At 56.4% G+C, this 18,860-nt stretch overlaps 5 protein-coding genes across 5 annotated transcripts; 3 read left to right on the top strand and 2 right to left on the bottom strand.

Moving 5' to 3' along the window:
• The first annotated feature begins 852 nt into the window (after nucleotides 1–852).
• Nucleotides 853–4,863, top strand: KVR01_005336 (valine--tRNA ligase). Its single transcript, XM_044792477.1, has 3 exons — nucleotides 853–1,104; nucleotides 1,213–3,426; nucleotides 3,486–4,863. The coding sequence occupies exons 1-3, from the start codon at nucleotides 1,076–1,078 to the stop codon at nucleotides 4,543–4,545; spliced, it is 3,303 nt and encodes a 1,100-aa protein (XP_044645781.1). The 5' UTR covers nucleotides 853–1,075; the 3' UTR covers nucleotides 4,546–4,863.
• Nucleotides 4,864–5,193: 330 nt separating this feature from the next.
• KVR01_005017 (uncharacterized protein) lies at nucleotides 5,194–10,006 on the bottom strand. Its single transcript, XM_044792198.1, has 4 exons — nucleotides 8,630–10,006; nucleotides 7,995–8,390; nucleotides 5,996–7,910; nucleotides 5,194–5,940 (listed from the first exon to the last, which is right to left on the bottom strand). Exons 1-4 carry the CDS (start codon nucleotides 8,767–8,769, stop codon nucleotides 5,467–5,469), a joined length of 2,925 nt encoding a protein of 974 aa, XP_044645462.1. The 5' UTR covers nucleotides 8,770–10,006; the 3' UTR covers nucleotides 5,194–5,466.
• KVR01_005179 (uncharacterized protein) lies at nucleotides 9,990–12,458 on the top strand. The gene is made up of 3 exons (XM_044791430.1): nucleotides 10,448–10,754; nucleotides 10,848–10,992; nucleotides 11,067–12,458. Exons 2-3 carry the CDS (start codon nucleotides 10,869–10,871, stop codon nucleotides 12,257–12,259), a joined length of 1,317 nt encoding a protein of 438 aa, XP_044645624.1. The 5' UTR covers nucleotides 10,448–10,754; nucleotides 10,848–10,868; the 3' UTR covers nucleotides 12,260–12,458.
• A 597-nt stretch (nucleotides 12,459–13,055) lies between these two features.
• KVR01_004936 (uncharacterized protein) lies at nucleotides 13,056–16,787 on the top strand (the record flags this gene model as incomplete). The annotated part of the gene is made up of 3 exons (XM_044786249.1): nucleotides 13,056–14,069; nucleotides 14,170–14,560; nucleotides 14,611–16,787. The coding sequence occupies 3 exons, from the start codon at nucleotides 13,056–13,058 to the stop codon at nucleotides 16,785–16,787; spliced, it is 3,582 nt and encodes a 1,193-aa protein (XP_044645381.1).
• A 78-nt stretch (nucleotides 16,788–16,865) lies between these two features.
• On the bottom strand, nucleotides 16,866–18,547 carry KVR01_005451 (DNA-(apurinic or apyrimidinic site) lyase APN1; the record flags this gene model as incomplete). The annotated part of the gene is made up of 3 exons (XM_044782677.1): nucleotides 16,866–16,920; nucleotides 17,103–18,111; nucleotides 18,178–18,547. 3 exons carry the CDS (start codon nucleotides 18,545–18,547, stop codon nucleotides 16,866–16,868), a joined length of 1,434 nt encoding a protein of 477 aa, XP_044645896.1.
• Nucleotides 18,548–18,860: the final 313 nt, after the last annotated feature.

The following is an 18,860-nucleotide window of genomic DNA, read 5'->3' as shown; positions in this document are numbered from 1 at the left end:
CCGTCGCGGAGCGCGATATGGATTGGGCGGCATCGCCGAGATGCTCGTCGTCCCACAAACCAGGCAGCAGGGCGTCTAATTGACCAATGTGGATCGAAAGACCCTGTTGTAGCTCACGGCTGGGTGGTCGAGCGCAAAGCCCGTCGACGACGGCGGCGAGCAGGTGGAAGCTCACTCCTTTGTCGAAATCCCCATGGAGTGCATGGACCAGGTTACCAGTAAAGTCCTTGTCAGTCAGCCACGACGCATGTCTGGGGCTCGCAAGGACAACAGCTGCACGCGCCGGGTCGCCTGGTTTGGATGGCTGAACAGCCAGTCTGTTGCGGATTTTCTTCAGAACAGTTCCCTGCGAGTATGTTTAGCGATCATGCGGAGCCAGTGCGGCCAGGCATTGCAATACCTGCGTAGCGTGGGGTTGAGTAAATATTGTCAGTCGATCCGAAGATCTCTGGCTTCGTCGCAGCCCGGGCTTCAAAGGTATGTGTATGGCACTGCTCTGGGTTCGTATACCGGCTTTGACGACTCTGGTGGAAGCCGGCTTCGATATTGCCGTGAGGTGTGCTCGGAACATCGGCAGCATCCTCATCGCGAGGGACCTAGCCTGTCCCTGTTCAGGTTTGACCAAAATTGGTTAAGACGTTGGCTATGACATTTATTAATCAAAAATGAGAGACGTAATGTAATGCTGGCTATGAGTGAACCCTCACATAGATGCCGAGATCATTACTAGGAAGTTGACCGGGCAGTGGTTACGAAAATGTCAAGGGTTTTGCCCTGGAAAGCTACGCACCCCCCCCCCACAAACACCCTCGAGTCCCAAGTAGGAGCTACCCCTCCATCTGCAGTCCAATTCTAAGGGTAACCTACTCAAGTACCTACCCAGGTCGCGTTTTGAGATCTGACCTGTGAGTCAAGGAATTTTAGACAAGACTCATCACCAGGCTTGACTCACTCACTCTTTCCCTTGCACAACATACAAGTCGACATCGTCACGCTGTCGCGTCCAATTCTTCGTGCACTTCTGGTGCACTCATCAGTACTTCGACGGTATCCTACAAGATTTACCCGTGCGACAATGGCTACCAACTCTGGCCGAGGCAATCCGTGAGTCTGAAAGCCTTGTCCTCCCCACTCCGAAGCTCTCTTGCGACGTGCTGGGAGCAACATACCAATACAGGATCATTCCCTGCGCTAATATTGTCTTGTTCTCAGTATTGCCACCTCCGATGGGCCAAAGGTCGACGGCCAGGCCCCCCCTCCCGTCTCAGAAGAAGCCAAGGCAACAATCAAGACCACACCAGCCACAGGCGCAACAGGAACCCACGCCACTGGCCAGGATGCAGGCGCCGCGTCAATGGAGGGCACAGGCAAGGTGAAATCCGCCAAGGAGCTCGAAAAGGAACGTAAGAAGGCCGAAAAGCTCGCGAAGTTCCAGGCCAAGAGCGCCGCGAAACAGGCAGCACCAACCGAAACCACCACAAAGCAGAAAGAGAAGAAGGTGAAGGCTGCCGAGGAGGCCATACCAAAGTATGTCGAAGAGACTCCCCTCGGGGAGAAGAAACGGCTCCGGCCCCTGGATGATCCTCACTATAAGGCATACAACCCTGTTGCTGTCGAGAGCGCCTGGTACGAATGGTGGGAGAAGGAGGGTTTCTTCAAGCCAGAGTTCACCGAGACTGGCGATGTGAAGCCCAAAGGTGCCTTCACTATGGTCATTCCTCCACCAAACTGTACCGGCAGCCTGCACATGGGTCATGCTCTGGGTAACAGCCTGGAAGACATCATGAGTAGATGGCAGAGAATGCTGGGCAAGACCACCTTGTTCCTTCCTGGATGCGATCACGCCGGCATTGCCACTCAGAGTGTCGTCGAGAAAATGCTTTGGAGGAGGAAACAACAGACTCGCCATGACCTTGGAAGAGAGAAGTTCCTCGACCTCGTCTGGGAATGGAAGCAGGAGTACCATGACAAGATCAACAACGCGGAGCGAAAAATGGGCATTTCTGTGGACTGGTCAAGAGAGGCCTTCACCATGGACAAGAACCTGTCCGCAGCCGTCGCTGAGAACTTTGTGCGCCTTCATGAGGAGGGCATCATCTACAGAGCGAACCGACTGGTGAACTGGGACTGCACTTTGACCACTGCCTTGTCAAACTTGGAGGTTGACCAGAAAGAGCTCACTGGCAGAACCCTTCTCGACGTCCCAGGCTATGACAAGAAGGTCGAGTTTGGTGTCATCGTTCATTTCAAGTACCCGATCGAGGGCTCAGATGAAACGATCGAGGTGGCCACGACCCGTATTGAGACGATGCTCGGAGACACTGGTATCGCCGTCAACCCCAAGGACAGCCGATACACCAAGTATGTCGGCAAGTTTGCCACTCATCCCTTTATTGAGGGTCGGCGACTGCCAATCGTCGCTGATGAATACGTCGACATTGAGTTCGGTACCGGAGCTGTGAAGTTGACGCCAGGTCATGACCCCAACGATTTCAACCTGGGCAAGGCTCACAACTTGGAGTTCATCAACATCTTCACCGACGACGGCCTTCTCAACGAGAACGCTGGCGCATATGCCGGCCAGAGGCGTTTCGATGTGCGATACTCTATTCAAGATGACCTGAAGGCAAAGGGCCTGTACGTCGACAAGAAGGACAATCCAATGAAGGTGCCTTTGTCTGAGCGGTCCAAGGATGTCATCGAACCGATCATGAAACCGCAATGGTGGATGTCCATGCGAAATATGGCTGATGAAGCTGTCAAATGTGTCCAGAACAATGAAATCAAGATCAAGCCTGAATCAGCTGAGAAGAGCTTCTACAGGTGGATGGAGAACATTCAAGATTGGTGTATCTCACGACAACTCTGGTGGGGACATCAATGCCCCGTCTGGTTTGCCAAGGTTGAGGGTGAGGAGCAGGACACATCAAACAATGACCGCTGGTTCAGCGGAAGGACGCAGGCCGAGGCAGAAGAAAAGGCCAAGAAGGTCCTGTCTGGCAAGCAATACACGCTCGAGCGCGATCCTGACGTGTTGGACACCTGGTTCAGCAGCGGTCTTTGGCCTTTCTCAACCTTGGGCTGGCCCAACACGGAAGCGGAAGACTTCAAAAAACTGTATCCCACCTCAATCCTTGAGACTGGCTGGGATATTCTGTTCTTCTGGGTCGCTCGTATGATCATGCTAGGCAAGAAGATGACAGGAGATGTGCCATTCAAAGAGGTCTACTGCCACAGCTTGATCCGTGACAGTGATGGCCGAAAGATGAGCAAGAGTCTGGGTAACGTCATCGATCCACTTGACGTTATCAGTGGTATTGATCTCGAGGCCCTCCACGCCAAGCTTCTCACAGGCAATCTCGCTCCTACCGAGGTGAAGAAGGCCACTGCGTACCAAAAGAAGGCTTTCCCTAAGGGCATACCTGAGTAAGTTGACCATGTCTTCAGAACGATCATCTCGTACCATGATACTGACCTGGCGTTAGGTGCGGTGCCGATGCCCTGAGGATGTGCTTGGCAGCATACACAACTGGCGGCGGTGACATCAACTTTGACGTGCAGGTTATGCAGTCGTACCGAAGATTCGCCAACAAGATGTACCAGGCAACGAAGTACGTGATTGGCAAAATCGACGCCGTCGAAGGATTCGTGCCCGCAAAGACAAGGACACTGCAGGGCAAGGAGTCCCTTGCGGAGCTCTGGATCCTGAGCAAGATGAATGCAGCATCAAAGACGATCAACGAAGCCCTGGAGGAGCGCGAGTTCATGAAGGCTGCCAACGCGGTCTATCAATACATTTACGCCAACCTCTGCGATGTCTATATCGAGAACTCAAAGGGCCTGATTCAAGACGGCAACAAGGAACAGGCCGAGTCCGCCCTGCAAACCCTGTACTCGTCACTGGAGGCGGGCCTGCTACTGATACACCCCTTCATGCCTTTCGTGACCGAGGAGCTGTGGCAACGCCTCCCAAGGCGCCCTGATGACAAGACCAGGTCTGTCATGCTTGCCGAGTACCCGGTCCACCAGCCAGAGCTAGACCAGCCAGCCGCCGAGCAGGCGTACGAGCTCGTCCTGAACAGCTCCAGTGGCATCCGCTCCCTTATGGCCGAGAACGCACTGAAGGAGGATGCCCAGGTCTTCATCCAGACCTACGACGCCGAATCGCATAAGATCGCCTCGGAGCAGGTCAGCAGTATCAAGGCCCTCTCGGGCAAGGGCATCGGTAGCATCACCATCATCGGCGCGGACGAGCCCCGCCCCTCCGGCTGTGTCGCGTACCCTATCGGTGCCAGCGCGGCCGTCTTCCTGCTCATCAAGGGCCGCGTGGATCTGGACGAGGCCATCCAGAGCGCGACCAAGAAGCTGGAGAAGCGCAAGGGCGATGCCGACAAGCAGCGCAAGCTGGTCAACGACCCGGCCTACATCGAGAAGGTCGCCCTCGCGACGCAGGAGGCGGACAAGCAGAAGCTGAAGGACCTCGAGGGTGAGCTGCAGGGCTTCGAGACCACTATCGAGCAGCTGAAGCAGTTGAAGCTGGAGTAAGCGAGGAAGGAGTGGTATAAGGTTTCGTTTTTGTTTTTCTTTTTCTTTGCGGGAAGATGAATGTCAACATGATGCATACATACATCTGTTAGAGCACACTAGTCCTAAGTGGCTAGACAAAAGCATTACTGTTTCCATGCTTGGACCAACCCGTTCACTATCACAACAACTGTACTCACAAGCCAGAGCCGCACATGCCTTCCAGATCCGAGGGTATCGGGATGTTAACATTGCTTTGAAGCGAGGCTATCTGCATGTTGGGCAATTGGCTGAGTAAATGTGGTGACATAGACAATTCCGAGCAGGTTTCTCCTTCTGCAGGTGTTCCAGGCACCATTTCGTGGCGACCGTCATAGAGGACATGGCCAGCGGCAAAAGTCTGGGCAATCAGCACTTTGCTTGTTCCGTAGATTGTCCACCTTCATCGAAAACCGCAGGACGTTGAGATACGCCGGGAGATTAAGGGCTGTAGCAAGCCATTGCAGGGGCACAGCGAGACAAGGACCATACTGCATAGAAATGCCATGGGTTTTGCTTCCTCTCGTAACCTCAACCACGTGCTGGGTTTGCAAAACGCCAAATGCTGCTTGCATAGTGGAGTGAGTCACACAGTTGTCACCTTCGCCAATTCGCGGAAGCCCGTTGAGGCAGGGTGAGAGTGGCATTATACGCCTTGGCTGCTGGTGTCTAATAACATATACACAGGCACTGTAACTATCGTACGTCTGTCGATCCAGGACGCGGCGTCCATCGCAGAGCCCTGTCCTCTCCAGGGTACAAGTCCCTGCGGCATCTCTAGCCGTGCTTTCATATATACATAATCCTGTTTCTGGAGTTGATTGCTCAGCACATATTTTAGGCGGCCTCCATTCCAAGCCTCTCTAACATCTGTGCATCTGGTCGCTGGCCGAAGTTCGCGATCTATGCACCCCAGCCATTCTGAGCCAGCCAGTTTGCCACATCCGAACGGTCTCTCTCCAGCCACTGGATCTTGGACCTCACGCCATCCAGACTCTGGGCCAGAGATTGGTCATAACCGTTGGTATTCTTGTCCTTGAAGAACTTCTCAACCTCAGCCAGCTGCTCTTGCTTCGTGAAGCTCGAGGTCATAATCTGGACCATGGAACCCAGCATGGAGAGCGCCGGAGGCAAGCGCTTGTAGAGCTCATCCCAGTTCTCGTTCATCCACTTGAACAGGGCATTGATACCCTCCGGGTGAGTGCGCAACCCGCTCGTGGGGAGGTAGATGTCCTGGTCTTTGATCTCACCGCTGAAAAGCAAGTCCAGGGTCTTCTGAATCAGTTCGGGCTGCTTAGCGCGACCGAGAGAGCGAAGTGCCGTGTTGCGCTCGTCGCTGTTTGTGGAATTGCGGTAGAAGTCAAGCACTTTCTCGTACTGTGTCAAGCATTAGTTTTGATCAATCCTGGGACCTGAGACAGAAGAGACTTACCTCGTCTTTGCCACCGTACTTCAGAGCCATGGCGAAGACACTGCCACGGATGTTGGGGTGAACGGCATTCCTATCGCCAGCCATGTACTTGTTGAACATGTCCTTTGCAGCGCTGATGATCTTTTGGTCTCCAGACAAGCCAGCGCTTCCAAACAACAAGGCTTTGAACTGCTGCTCGACATGTCCATCGTTTTCAGTGAACGACCAGCCCTTCGCGTGTGCCTTGGAGCTGACAAGGTGCCGCTGAAAGTTCTCCAGGCCCTCTCGCACACTCTCAGCCTCGAAGATCCAGGCAGCCTGCACAGCACTCAGACGGGCCACAATCTCACCCCAGACGACGAACTCTGTCTCGGTGTCGAAACCTTTGAGCAGGCTCAGGACACCGGAAGTCTTCTGGTAGCCTGACTGGGCAAGAGCCCCTGCATCCGAGATCATGCCTGCGCGGTCCTCGACACTCAGTTGGCCCTTCTTGGCCGCATCTCCAAGTTTCGCCAGGCGCTCGGGGGAGTAGGATGTTCGGTAGGGGTTGGTGTGATCGGCGTTCAGCTTGTAAAAGTCTGTGTTGGGGACGTAGAAGTCTGCTTCACGCTGGTTAAGGATTAGACCCCTGTTGACGCCGTCCTCCGTTCGCAGGCCGAGAAGAACGGGATACAGAGTCTCGTCTTCCTCGGGCTTCACGTCGCCGGTTCGCAGGAATCGGTTCTGCTTTACGTGTATCCTATCTGGGCCACTCTCTGAGACGGTCACGACCGGGAATCCGATCTTCTTGGTCCAGGTGTCCATGACCTCTTCAACTTCTTTGCCGCTGGCCTCAGCGAGAGAGGCCCAAAGATCGCCCGTCTGCGTGTTGCCGTAGGCATGCTTCTTAAGGTACTTCCTCACGCCCTCGAGGAAGACGTCCTCGCCGAGATAAGTGGAGACCATGCGAAGGACACACGAGCCTTTCATGTATGAGATCGCATCGAAGATCTGGTTGATCTCGTCGGCCCGCTTGACAGGGACCTCGATCGGATGGCTGCTCCGGAGGGAGTCCAGAGACAGACCGCCCTGGAGGGTGTCTGTGACGAAGGTCTGCCAAACCTTCCACTCAGGGTAGAACTCGTTACAGCTGTACCAAGATGCCCAGGTGGCGAAACCCTCGTTGAGCCACAGACCCTCCCACCAGTCCATGGTGACGAGGTTGCCAAACCATTGGTGTGCAAGCTCGTGCTGCACGACCTCGGCAACTCGCTCCTTCGTAGCGGCACCGCTGGCTTTCTCGTCGAGGAGAAGGTCGACGACACGGTAGGTGACCAGGCCCCAGTTCTCCATGGCGCCCTGCGCAAAGTCCGGAATTGCAACCTGGTCCATCTTCGGCAGCGGGAACTCGATGCCGAAGACCTTTTCGTAGAACGCTAGTGTCCTTGCGGCCAAGTTCAGAGAGAAACGGCCGTGTTCGATGTCCTGGCCGGGGGGCGCGTAGACACGAACGGGAACACGGAAATCGTTGGTCTCGATGTAATTGAGCTCGCCGACAATGAATGCGATCAGGTATGTCGACATGAGGGGGGACTTGTTGAACTTGACAGCCTTCTTGCCAGACTGAACCTCGGTCTCTGAGGCGACATCCATGTTGCTCAAGCAAGTCAGGTTCTTGTCGGCGACCAAGGTTACGGTGAACTCGGCCTTGAGCGAGGGCTCGTCAAAGCAAGGGAAGGACCTCCGGGCGTCAGTAGGCTCCATCTGGGATGTAGCCAGGACGCCCTCGGTGCCATCGGACTTCTTGTATGTTGAGCGGTAGAAGCCCGCCATCTTGTCATTGAGCTGGCCGGTGAACTTGATCTCCAGCTGGGCCTTGTTGCCCTTGGGGATGGCATCGGAGAAGTCGAACTTGGAAACCTGGGTCTTCTCATCGTACGAAATCTGGGGCTCAGAGCTACATTGAAAGGCGTGAGTGCGGGTTCCTCGCGCGGCAGTAGCTCGTGAACCAAGGGGTTGCGGGGAAGGGGCTTCGGCATACCTGACGACCTTGCCACCGGATGAGACCTTGGCTGAGTGGATGTCAAGCTCGAGTGTGTGCAAGGAAATGGACTTGGAGTCCTCAGCCACATCGAGGTCTACCACGACAGTACCGTCAAAGGTAAAGTCGGTGAAGTTGGGCTCCAGCGTCAGGTCATAGTGCCTCGGGACGACGTTGGTGGGGAGGAGCTCTCTCCCGCTCACGTTGAGCGAGCTCGAGGAGTCGGTGGCGCCAGCGTGTCTGCACATGTTGTTTCTCCTGAATGAGCAGTGACGAATTTGGGGTCTGATGCTAGAGGGAAGCCTCCGGGCGCGAGGCAACGGATAATAACAATCTGAAGTCGAAGTCCTGATTACAGAGTATAGTCTCTTGGTGAGGGGTGGAGGGGTTGCACCTCTGGGCAGGTTGGAGTCAGTGACGTTTCACAGCTAAGACGGGACGAATTGTGGGTAAAAGACAGGGTCCTTGCAGATGGGGAAAGGGGGGCCTCGGTTTCTGTGGTCAGTCCGGAGCCTCAAGGGGATTGATTTTACGATCCAGCAAACAGAGAGAGGATGAGAGAGGCAAGATGAAAAGGCCGATGCCCTTGGGGTGAGGGGTCTGAGGGGTCTGGGGGCCCCCAAGAAGGCACGTACGATGGTCTAAAAGAGGATGGCGGCTGCACTGTCCTGGGCAACCTCGAGCATAGCAACAGAGCAGAGGCGCTTGTGGATCTCGAAGTCAAAAGTCTCTGCGAGGCGGCCAGTCTCAGCGATGAGGAAAGAGCTAGAGACATGGCCCTGAGACCAACCGGCAGGGCGAACGAGGCTGCACCGAAGACTAATGAATGATGGGATTAATTGCTCGTGCAGTCTTTCCTTGCTCCTCACTCGCCGTTCCGCGCGTAGCCGACTGTCGATTGGGGTTTTTTTTTCTGGTCTGATGGTCCTGGCAGTCAGGACTTCAGTCTTCAAATGTTGCTCTCGCCGGTAGCCGCCCAGCGGCAGGCAGGGGAGGCAAGCTGGGGGCCCTTCGGCCTGCCGGTTGACTGCCTCAGCAACGACAACCGACTGGCTGAATGACAGCTGGGCCGGTCTGCTTGGTCCCCAAGCTTCAGTGGCCCCTTCTGTCATTACCACTCGATCCAGTTGATCGCCGCAGCCCCCGCCACCCATCCCACTGCCTCTAGAAGCTGCCACACACTTGTACTCACGATCGAAATAGCAAGCTGCTCCTTGCCGTCTCAAGCTGCGTGTCATCATCTCGCAGGCGCTGCACGGTGGTGTTCCAGAAGCCCTGCTCGCCAAGTCGCGGCATGGCGGCTTCAACTCGGCGATTTGACGGTGAAAGCTATGCAACGCGTTGGCTGTGGTCAGAACTCAGCACAGTCCATAGAGTAGACTTTGGTAGACGGCCAGGACAAGAGTCCAGCTGAAGAGAGCGGTGGGTTTGCGCCATTTAGAGGAAGCATGTGGTGTTGCTCCGAGGCATGGCACCAGAGAGCCTCATCGCCTCATCCAGCCCGAATTAGAATTTAGGCGAGCAAAGCAACGCAATCACGCCAATGCCGTGCCTGACCGGCCAAGCAACGGCTACTCCACTGGGTAATGATGTGATGTTTTGTCTCGGTCCAGGCCGCACTGACGTTGAATCCACACGTGGTGTTGTTGGTCCAAGAATTTGCGACGCCGGGCCGCAAGCGGCTCTCGAGACAAATAGGGCGTCGGCATGGCACCCATGGAGCTCTGGCTGTCTGGATGCCCAAGGGGGCTCCGGCAGCGGGTCCGCGAGCCAAAGTTCAGGAAGCTGACGATGGCGGCTCAGAAACATGAGATCTCGGCTGGGCTGATTGAGGCTCGAGCCCAGGATAAACGATGTCACCCACGGACGATGTCCATGGCCGAGCCCAGCTCAGGTGAGAAGTGAGCAGGCCAGCCTGCAGCACATTGTGAGGCTGCCGAGCAATGGATCCTGGGTTCTTGTCCCGCATCCCCCGTCTTAGCTGTGCCGTGAACTGTGCCAGTGGGCAGGCGGGTCCCTGCCTGGTGCACGAGAGGTCGTACTGACCTGCCCAAGGTGCGTGTCAAGGTGTGTCGGTGGGCCTTCGTACGCCTTCCAAGGTTGTCCTCTCATGCACACGCCCTGCACCGGCACGCACGGTAGGCTCCTGTACGGAGTACGGAGACATGGGCCAGTCCATGGGAGGGCTGCTAGTCAGCCCCTCAGCCCCTTGAGAGATGCGATCACCCCACTAGCCATTGGGAGCTGGGACCCCTCCATCTCATCCCACCAAGACCCTAGCAACCTAGACACCCAGCTTGCCCGACAGCAACCCCGCCGAGAGCTTTTTAAAACGTTGAGCCTCCCTTCTTCCAACCTTCCTGACCTTCTTGTTTTCTTGTCTCATCCTCACATCTCTCTCCTCATTGTCATCGTGAAGCTCGACGTAGTCATTTTCACCCCAGGTATGCCTCCTTCTGTCCCCCCCTCGAGCTCTGCCAAGCTCCCCCGAGCTCCCCCTGCCCCCCCTGCTCCCTCTCGCCTCACGTCACCGAGCTCCTCCTGAGGCATTATCACCTGCTGCCGGTGAGACCCAATTGAGGGCTTTTTTTTTTCTCGCCTCGGGATTAGCAAACACCACCTCGGTTATGCTGCTTCTCGTCTTACAACCCCGAAGCCTGATGTCACTGGAATTCCACAAGGGCCATTGGCCTGCTTGCTTCCTCTTGAGGACAACCTCAAGCCTATCAGCTTCGGATTACCCCAACACAATATAACCTTGTAAACTCCCCTTCGTAAAACTCACAGAGTCCGCTGCAACAAACAAAAAGACCTGCAAGGTTCCTCGATCGGCCAGCTGACGAGACTCACCAGACTCAGAAACACTCATCCAACATGGGTATCTCCAAGATCCACGCTCGCTACGTCTACGACTCCCGTGGCAACCCCACCGTCGAGGTTGACGTCGTCACCGAGACCGGCCTCCACCGTGCCATCGTCCCCTCCGGTGCCTCCACCGGTTAGTTCAAGGATCCTCACGCAAACAAACGTCTCTCACGGCGGTCAATACTGATACTTTTTGCCCCCATACAGGTCAGCACGAGGCTTGTGAGCTCCGTGATGGCGACAAGGCCAAGTGGGGCGGCAAGGGTGTCCTGAAGGCTGTCGAGAACGTCAACACCATCATCGCCCCCGAGCTGATCAAGGCCGGCCTGGACGTCAAGGACCAGACCGCTGTTGACAACTTCCTTGTCAAGCTCGATGGCACCCCCAACAAGACCAAGCTTGGCGCCAACGCCATCCTGGGTGTCTCTCTGGCCGTCGCCAAGGCCGGTGCCGCTGAGAAGGGCGTCCCTCTGTACGCTCACGTCTCAGACCTTGCCGGAACCAAGAAGCCCTACGTCCTGCCCGTTCCCTTCATGAACGTCCTCAACGGTGGCTCCCACGCCGGTGGCCGTCTGGCCTTCCAGGAGTTCATGATCGTCCCCTCCGACGCTCCCTCCTTCACCGAGGCCCTGCGCTGGGGCGCTGAGGTCTACCAGCAGCTCAAGAGCCTGGCCAAGAAGAAGTACGGCCAGTCCGCCGGCAACGTCGGTGACGAGGGTGGTGTTGCCCCCGATATCCAGACCGCCGAGGAGGCCCTCGAGCTCATCACCGATGCCATCGAGAAGGCTGGCTACACCGGCAAGATGAACATTGCCATGGACGTCGCCTCTTCCGAGTTCTACAAGGTCGATGAGAAGAAGTACGACCTGGACTTCAAGAACCCCGAGTCCGACCCCACCAAATGGATCACCTACGAGCAGCTTGCCGCCCTGTACGGAGACCTGTCCAAGAAGTACCCCATCGTCTCTATCGAGGACCCCTTCGCCGAGGATGACTGGGAGGCCTGGAGCTACTTCTACAAGACCCAGAACATCCAGATCGTCGGTGATGACCTGACCGTCACCAACCCCATCCGTATCAAGAAGGCCATCGAGCTCAAGGCTGCCAACGCCCTGCTGCTCAAGGTCAACCAGATCGGAACCCTGACCGAGTCCATCCAGGCGGCCAAGGACTCGTACGCCGACGGCTGGGGTGTCATGGTCTCCCACCGCTCTGGTGAGACCGAGGACGTCACCATCTCCGACATCGTCGTCGGTATCCGGGCCGGCCAGATCAAGACTGGTGCTCCCGCCCGGTCTGAGCGTCTCGCCAAGCTCAACCAGATCCTGCGTATCGAGGAGGAGCTTGGCTCCAACGCCATCTACGCTGGCACCAACTTCCGCAAGTCCGTCAACCTGTAAGCTGGCTGCGAGGAGGCACGCTGAGGGCGTGAAGGCGATTTTGAGCAATTGAGATATCCCATTGAGCGTCGACATATTGGAAAAGGACGCGTTAGTGCTAGTTACGAAAACCTGGCTCGATCATCTGCGGGCCACCAGCCTGCATTCTATGACCTAAGATGACCGAATAAAAGTTATGATGAATATACCAAACCAACAGCTGCATGCTCAGATGTGAGATCGTGAGATGTGATTGTCTTGGGTGCGCTGTAGATGTGTTCTATGTAGGCTGACAGCTGTTGACGGTCATCACCAAGCTGCAGAGTTGTGAGCGCACCCATTCTCCCTCTGGCCTGATACACAGTAGTCCAACAAAATATCCCTCGCAATAAAGCCCATCCGCATAGCATCTATGGGTCAGTCTCTGCTCCGTACGGAGTCCTGTGTATCGCACCGGTCGAAAATTTTACGTAAGCTCTGTTGGGGCCTGAACTTTCGATGGAAGCTGTGGGGCGGCACTTTTTTTTCTGGCTGGTCCGTTTCCAGAGCAACGGTGACACACTCTCTGTGCAGGCCAGTGCACCCCTGCCCAAATCAACATCAACAAATGAACAGTACAGAAAATGGCCCCTTCATCATAGCTTGTTGTGACATTCACGCACATGCACCCAACAACAACCGAAACCCACGCATGCCAACGCCAACTCCAACCTAGATTTTCCCCACTTCTTCAAGACCATACATGTTTCTTGCCTCTCATTCGAACGGACATTGATTTAATCAGCGTAAAGGCTCGACTTAGAGCAACAGCAGCACAATGGCTGCGTCAGACGATCTCATCAACTTCGATGTGATCGAAGCCAGCAAAGAGAACATTCAAGCGCCCCCCAGCGGCCGTTCCGCAAGGAAGCTCGCCGAGACCTTTTCCCCTTCCTCAGCACTCACATCAAAGTCAGCAAGACCAGCGCTCCAAAGCCTCGCCACACCAACACCAGCAGACACAAAGACCATAAATGACTGCATACGTGCCGAGTACGAGTCCGAGATTGCCAACATCGCCGAGGCGGATGACCCCCTCGACGTATATGACCGATACATCCACTGGATCCTGGACGCATACCCGTCGGCACAAGCGACACCCGCGTCGCAGCTACATACCGTGCTCGAGCGAGCGACCAAGGCGTTCGTCAGCGCACCCCAATACAAGAACGACCCTCGCTACCTGAAGCTTTGGCTTCTCTACATATCTTTCTTTGCCGACTCGCCGCGCGAGACTTTTGTGTTCCTCGCCAGGCATGGCATCGGTGAGACGCTCGCTCTCTTCTATGAAGAGTATGCGGCCTGGTTAGAGGGCGCAGGAAGATGGGCCCAAGCCGAGGAGGTCTACAAGCTGGGTATCGAGAGGGAAGCACGACCTACGGCCAGGATTGTGAGGAAGTTCGGCGAGTTCGAGCAGCGCCTGGCCGCACAGCCGGAGGACGCAGGCCCTTCCAGCCCTGCTCTTCCCACCGTCAGACCTGCGCTGGCGGCCAAGGTCGACCCGTTTGCAGCCCTGGAGAGGGATCCCCAAGCACCGAGCCAGGCAAGCGGTCTTGGCGGACAGAAACCCAAGTCATCCAAGCCGAAGATGCAAATCTTCTCGGACGCAGATGCTGCGCCGCCGTCTGCCATGGGCTCACGAGAGTCCGGCTCAAAGGGCTGGGATTCGATCGGTTCATTAGCGGACAGGAGGAAAGAGAACGTGATGGCGCCCAAGCCATGGGCAGGCGAGACCTTGCAGACTGGTGGGAAGAAGAGCACCGGGCCCAAGATGTCGGTGTTCAGGGATCCGGTAAGCCTACCTGTCTCCAAACGTTCCCCATCATAGCCGTTTGTTGATCGAATATCAGGACTAATTGTTTTCGGCCAACTGGCCTATTGTATTGTATCAGTTCAAGGCCCAAATTTCTAAATCTCATATCACGATTGCTCCCTCGCACTATCAAGTGACCGTGAACCCTACAAATGGCAAAAAGGAGCGAGTATTCGTTGACCTGCAGGCGGTATATCCAAGCCCTGAAGTGCCAGGCACTGAATTGAGCTTTGAGGAGGTATGGGCATCGAACCGTGGCTGGCTTGACCACTCATGGCAGAGAGATGCAGTAGCTGGTGCACGACGTTCAAAAACCGTCAAAGGGGGCGTGCCAACTCCGCCACCAAAAGAGGCAGCGAAGTTGCTGGTCCGTCAGGACGTCGTTACCCTGGATGAGAATGGCCGTCTCCCGGATCAACACCGCGCAGGAAGAAAGAAGAAAATGGCAGAGGTCAATGAGACTCAAATCAGTAGGTCGACGTGTCACTCCATGAAGACATTGTCAGCTAACTTGGAGTAGTCAAAGCGAAGCTAGACTCGCCAACTGGTCCCAAAACCTTGAAGAAGAAACATACGTCCGAGCCGACAATGACCATGCACACCAGGGCTGCCACAGACGACATTTATGACATATTCAACGCACCTTTGAAACGCGCTTCTGAGGAGGCGGATGAGAATGCGGATGACGACGAATATGAGACAGACAGCAATTATACCGCCAGCGTCGGAGAAAGTACCTGCACGACTCGACAAATTACGACAAGTGAGGCCGGCGATACAGAAGAAGACCAAGCAGCTCGAGATGACGAGACATCGGACGTCAAGAGTGTCAGCGGATGGTCTGACTTCTCTGCGGGACGACACATTCCTGGCATTGACAGGGACGACGAAGAAGATGACGACGACCGGTCTGTCCTGTCTGACTTGATCAACATCAGGGATGCAGACCCTTCTTTAGCCTTCACCGAGCATACCATCACCGCGCCTGAATTCATTGATGATGACGATGAAGACATGGACACCCCAATGTACGACGACATGTCCCCGCCCAGGACGAGAACTACCTTTGTCCCCTTGCCTCCGGAGGACTATGTTGCCGTGACACGAACATACAGGGACCCGTCTGAGATGGCTAACAATCGCCTCCCCTTTATGACGCCCATCACGGAGAAGACCGAATCTTCGCTAAAGGTCGATTCTGACGACAATGACCGCTACGGTACCAATAAGACTCCTAGCAGGAAGTATGGTGCTTCGCCGCGAGGGGTCGAGGATTATGAGCCGATGAGCAGCAGCCCTCTAGAGGAAGTGATCCATGAGGAATTCTCTCCCGTGAAACACATATCACTGCCTCTGCTGCCGAAGTCAAGACCAGCCCTGGCACCCAAGACGGACTCGAGGGCAGCACCGGCCAAAGGCCCCATCATAAGTGAGGCACAGTGCAACCCAGTAGACGATGAGGTTCGAAACAAAATCCTTGAGGAATCTCACCCGCCCTTGACTTCTTGTCTAGGGCTTTTTGACCATCGATCCGAGAGCTATGGGAGAGGAGGCGAAATCCGCAAATTTATCAAAGCATGCAGAAGCAGCAGGAACAGCACAGACAAGACAGCGAATCTTGGCGCTTCGCCTATCATACGTCTCCCCGGAATCGAGACCGAGTACACGGTCAAGAAGGAACTGGGCGCAGGTGCTTTTGCGCCAGTGTACCTGGTCGAGAACTCGTCGCCTGAAGAGACAGGAGACGAGGATGCGCCGGTGGTCATGCACAAGGGGACTCTCTCTTTGGCACATAACCAACGCAGGCGCCTAGAAGCACTCAAGATGGAGACCCCTCCTAGCGCTTGGGAGTTCCACATGATGCGCCTGGCCCACGATCGGCTCGGTCCACAGGAACGCGCAACAGCCTCTCTCTCCTGCGCCCTTGAGATGCACCTCTACCAAGACGAGGGGTTCCTCTTGCTTCCGTTCCACCCCCACGGCTCGCTCCTTGACGTTGTCAACATCTTCCGAGCGGAGTCCTCTGGCGTCATGGACGAGAGTCTCGCCATGTTCTTCACCATCGAGCTATTCCGCACAGTCGAGGGGCTGCACTCGAGGCAGATCCTCCACGGCGACCTCAAGGCCGACAACTGCCTCCTCCGACTGGGCGGCGAGGCCCTGAGTTCACAGTGGCGGGCGGACGGGACCGGTGGCTGGGGCTCACGCGGTGTGACGCTGATCGACTTCGGGCGGGGCATCGACATGCGCGCGTTCGTTCCCGAGGTGCAGTTCGTGGCGGACTGGAAGACAACGGCGCAGGACTGCGCCGAGATGCGCGAGGGCCGCCCTTGGACGTGGCAGATCGACTACCACGGGCTGGCCGGTATCATCCACTGCCTCCTGTTTAGCAAGTACATCGAGACCGTCAGGTGCGACGCCGGCGGGCTGGGGACGCAGGCCGGCCGCAAGTACAGGATCCGAGAGGGTCTCAAGAGGTACTGGCAGACAGAGATCTGGGGCGAGTGCTTCGACATGTTGCTCAACCCGGGCGGGCACGTGGAGGACGAAGAGGGCATACGCATGCCGCTGCTGAGGGGCATGAAGGCCGTGCGAGAGCGGATGGAGGCGTGGTTAGAGGCCAACTGCGAGAAGGGCGCAGGCCTGAGGTCGTTACTTGGTAGGGTGGAGGCTGTTGCAAAGGCGAGGAGGGTGTGATGGATATGCGGACGAGCACGAGGGTCACGACTTTGGCATATGGAGTTTACATGGCGCAGCGGCACTTGGATTGGACTTTCATTTTGTCTTCTTCATCCAGGTTTTCATGAAGTTTTGCTGATTCCCATTGTCCCTGTCGCGCAGTGTTAACAAACGCAATTATACCCTTTCCTAGCGATCATAAATATTCCACTGGCACATCAAAAGCATCGTGCCGTCATATATACAAGCCGTCACAACTGCTTTGTCTCCCCTGCCCCAACGCCAATACTCGTCCCACCATGCAATGTCAGAGCAAGAAACAGGTACACTTACTCGCTGTCCTCATCGTCCGAAGAGGCTTTCTTTCCCTTCTTCCTGGTGCTCTTCTTACCATCCTTGGCCGCCTTCTTGTCGACCTGGTCCTGGATCTTCTTCCTCTCGCCCTCGCCCTTGGCAGAAAGCTTCCGCTCCTTCTCCTTAAACTCATCGCCCTCCGGATCAGCGCCAATGAGCCACTCCAAGAGCTTGATCTCGTCAGCCCAGACCTGCTTGTCCTCGACCGTCTTTCCGTCCTCGCCCTTCCGGTCGATTGGCGTCTCCAGCACCATGGGCAGGTTCTGGAACCCTTCGTAGTTCATGACGTTGTGGAACGCGCGCAATCCCAGGAACCCGGTGCCGATGTTGGCGTGCAGGTCGCGGTGCGATCCGAACGGCGCCTTGCTGTCGTTGAGATGGAGGGCCCGCAGGTACTTGAGCCCGACAACGCGGTCGAACTCGGCCATCACCTTCCCAAAGGCCTCGGGCGTGCGCAGGTCGTAGCCCGCCGCGAAGGCGTGGCACGTGTCGATGCACACGCCCACGCGCGACTTGTCGTCGACGCCCGAGATGATCTCGGCCAGGTCCTCGAGCCGCCCGCCGATGACGTTGCCGTGCCCGCACATGTTCTCCAGGACGGTGACGACCTTGTCGGTGGCGGCGTGCGCCCGGTTCAGCTGCGCCGCGATGCGCCCGCACGCCGACGCCATGGTCTCGCCGCCCGTCGACCCCGGGTGGAAGTTGTAAAGCCTGATGCCCAGCGCGTCGCACCGCTTCAGGTCGTCGACGAAGTTGTCGTAGGCCTGCTCGGCCTTGGCCTTGTCCTTTTGGGCGAGGTTGACCAGGTATGACCCGTGTGGGAGGACGTGCGCGCCCTGGTCGTACTTTTGTTCCTTCGCTGCGGCGTGGAATGCGTCGCGGTCTTCGTCCTTGAGCGCTGGGGAAGTCCATTTCCGCTGGGACTTGAGGAATAGGGCGAAGGCATTGGCGCCGATGTGCGTGGCATTTTGGATGGAGTTTTGGCAGCCTTGCGGGCGACGAGGGCATGTCAATATGAGGGAACTCCATGTCAAGGAATACTCGGGTTACTCACCTCCTGCGCCACTGACGTGCGCGCCGATGTACATGGCTCGCTTGAGCGAGCTGACGGCTGTTCTGCCCGCGAGCGGCATCGCATCCGCCTCCTTCTCCTTCTTGGTCTTGCGCTTCTTTGGCTCAGCCTTCGCCTTCTCTTCTGGTTCCTCCTCGTTGTGACTATCACACTCGTGATCCTCATCCTCGGTGTCCTCAGCTGCTTTGCGCTTCTTGCTTGCGGCCTTCTTCGGAGTGGCAGCCTCGGCTTTAGTCTTTGTGGCCTTGGCCTTCACCTTCGCCGCTGCACCGTTGACTTTCTGGACGACCTCCTTTTCGACTTTGACGGCGGCAGCAGTCGCCTTCTTCCGGGGCGATGTCCGTGGAGGCATTTTGGCCTCAGATGGGAGTCATTGACTGAGCGTTGTGAAAGTCAAGAGCGAGTTGCAGCAGGTACTGGCAGAAACCGATTACGTCGGGGGTCTAGCTCGAGCAGGTGAGACGAGCAGGTGAGACGAGCTGGATCCCTGTCCACGCGCACGACGAACACGCGACTGCACGTGTCGCTAGCCTAGCAATTAAACCATCAGGCAGAGCTGCAGCTCCCCGAGGGGTTCAATTCCCTTTCTTTGCCCCAGACACTGATCATGCTGTTACATGCTGCAGCATCTCAGCAGCATACTGTCAGGGCCATAATGGCCTGTT

Source organism: Diaporthe batatas, assembly GCF_019321695.1.
Source record: "Diaporthe batatas strain CRI 302-4 chromosome Unknown Contig00005, whole genome shotgun sequence".
In the NCBI taxonomy this organism is placed as follows: domain Eukaryota; kingdom Fungi; phylum Ascomycota; class Sordariomycetes; order Diaporthales; family Diaporthaceae; genus Diaporthe; species Diaporthe batatas.
Note: the sequence above shows the minus strand (reverse complement) of the source record. Positions and strands in the feature narration are given on the sequence as shown.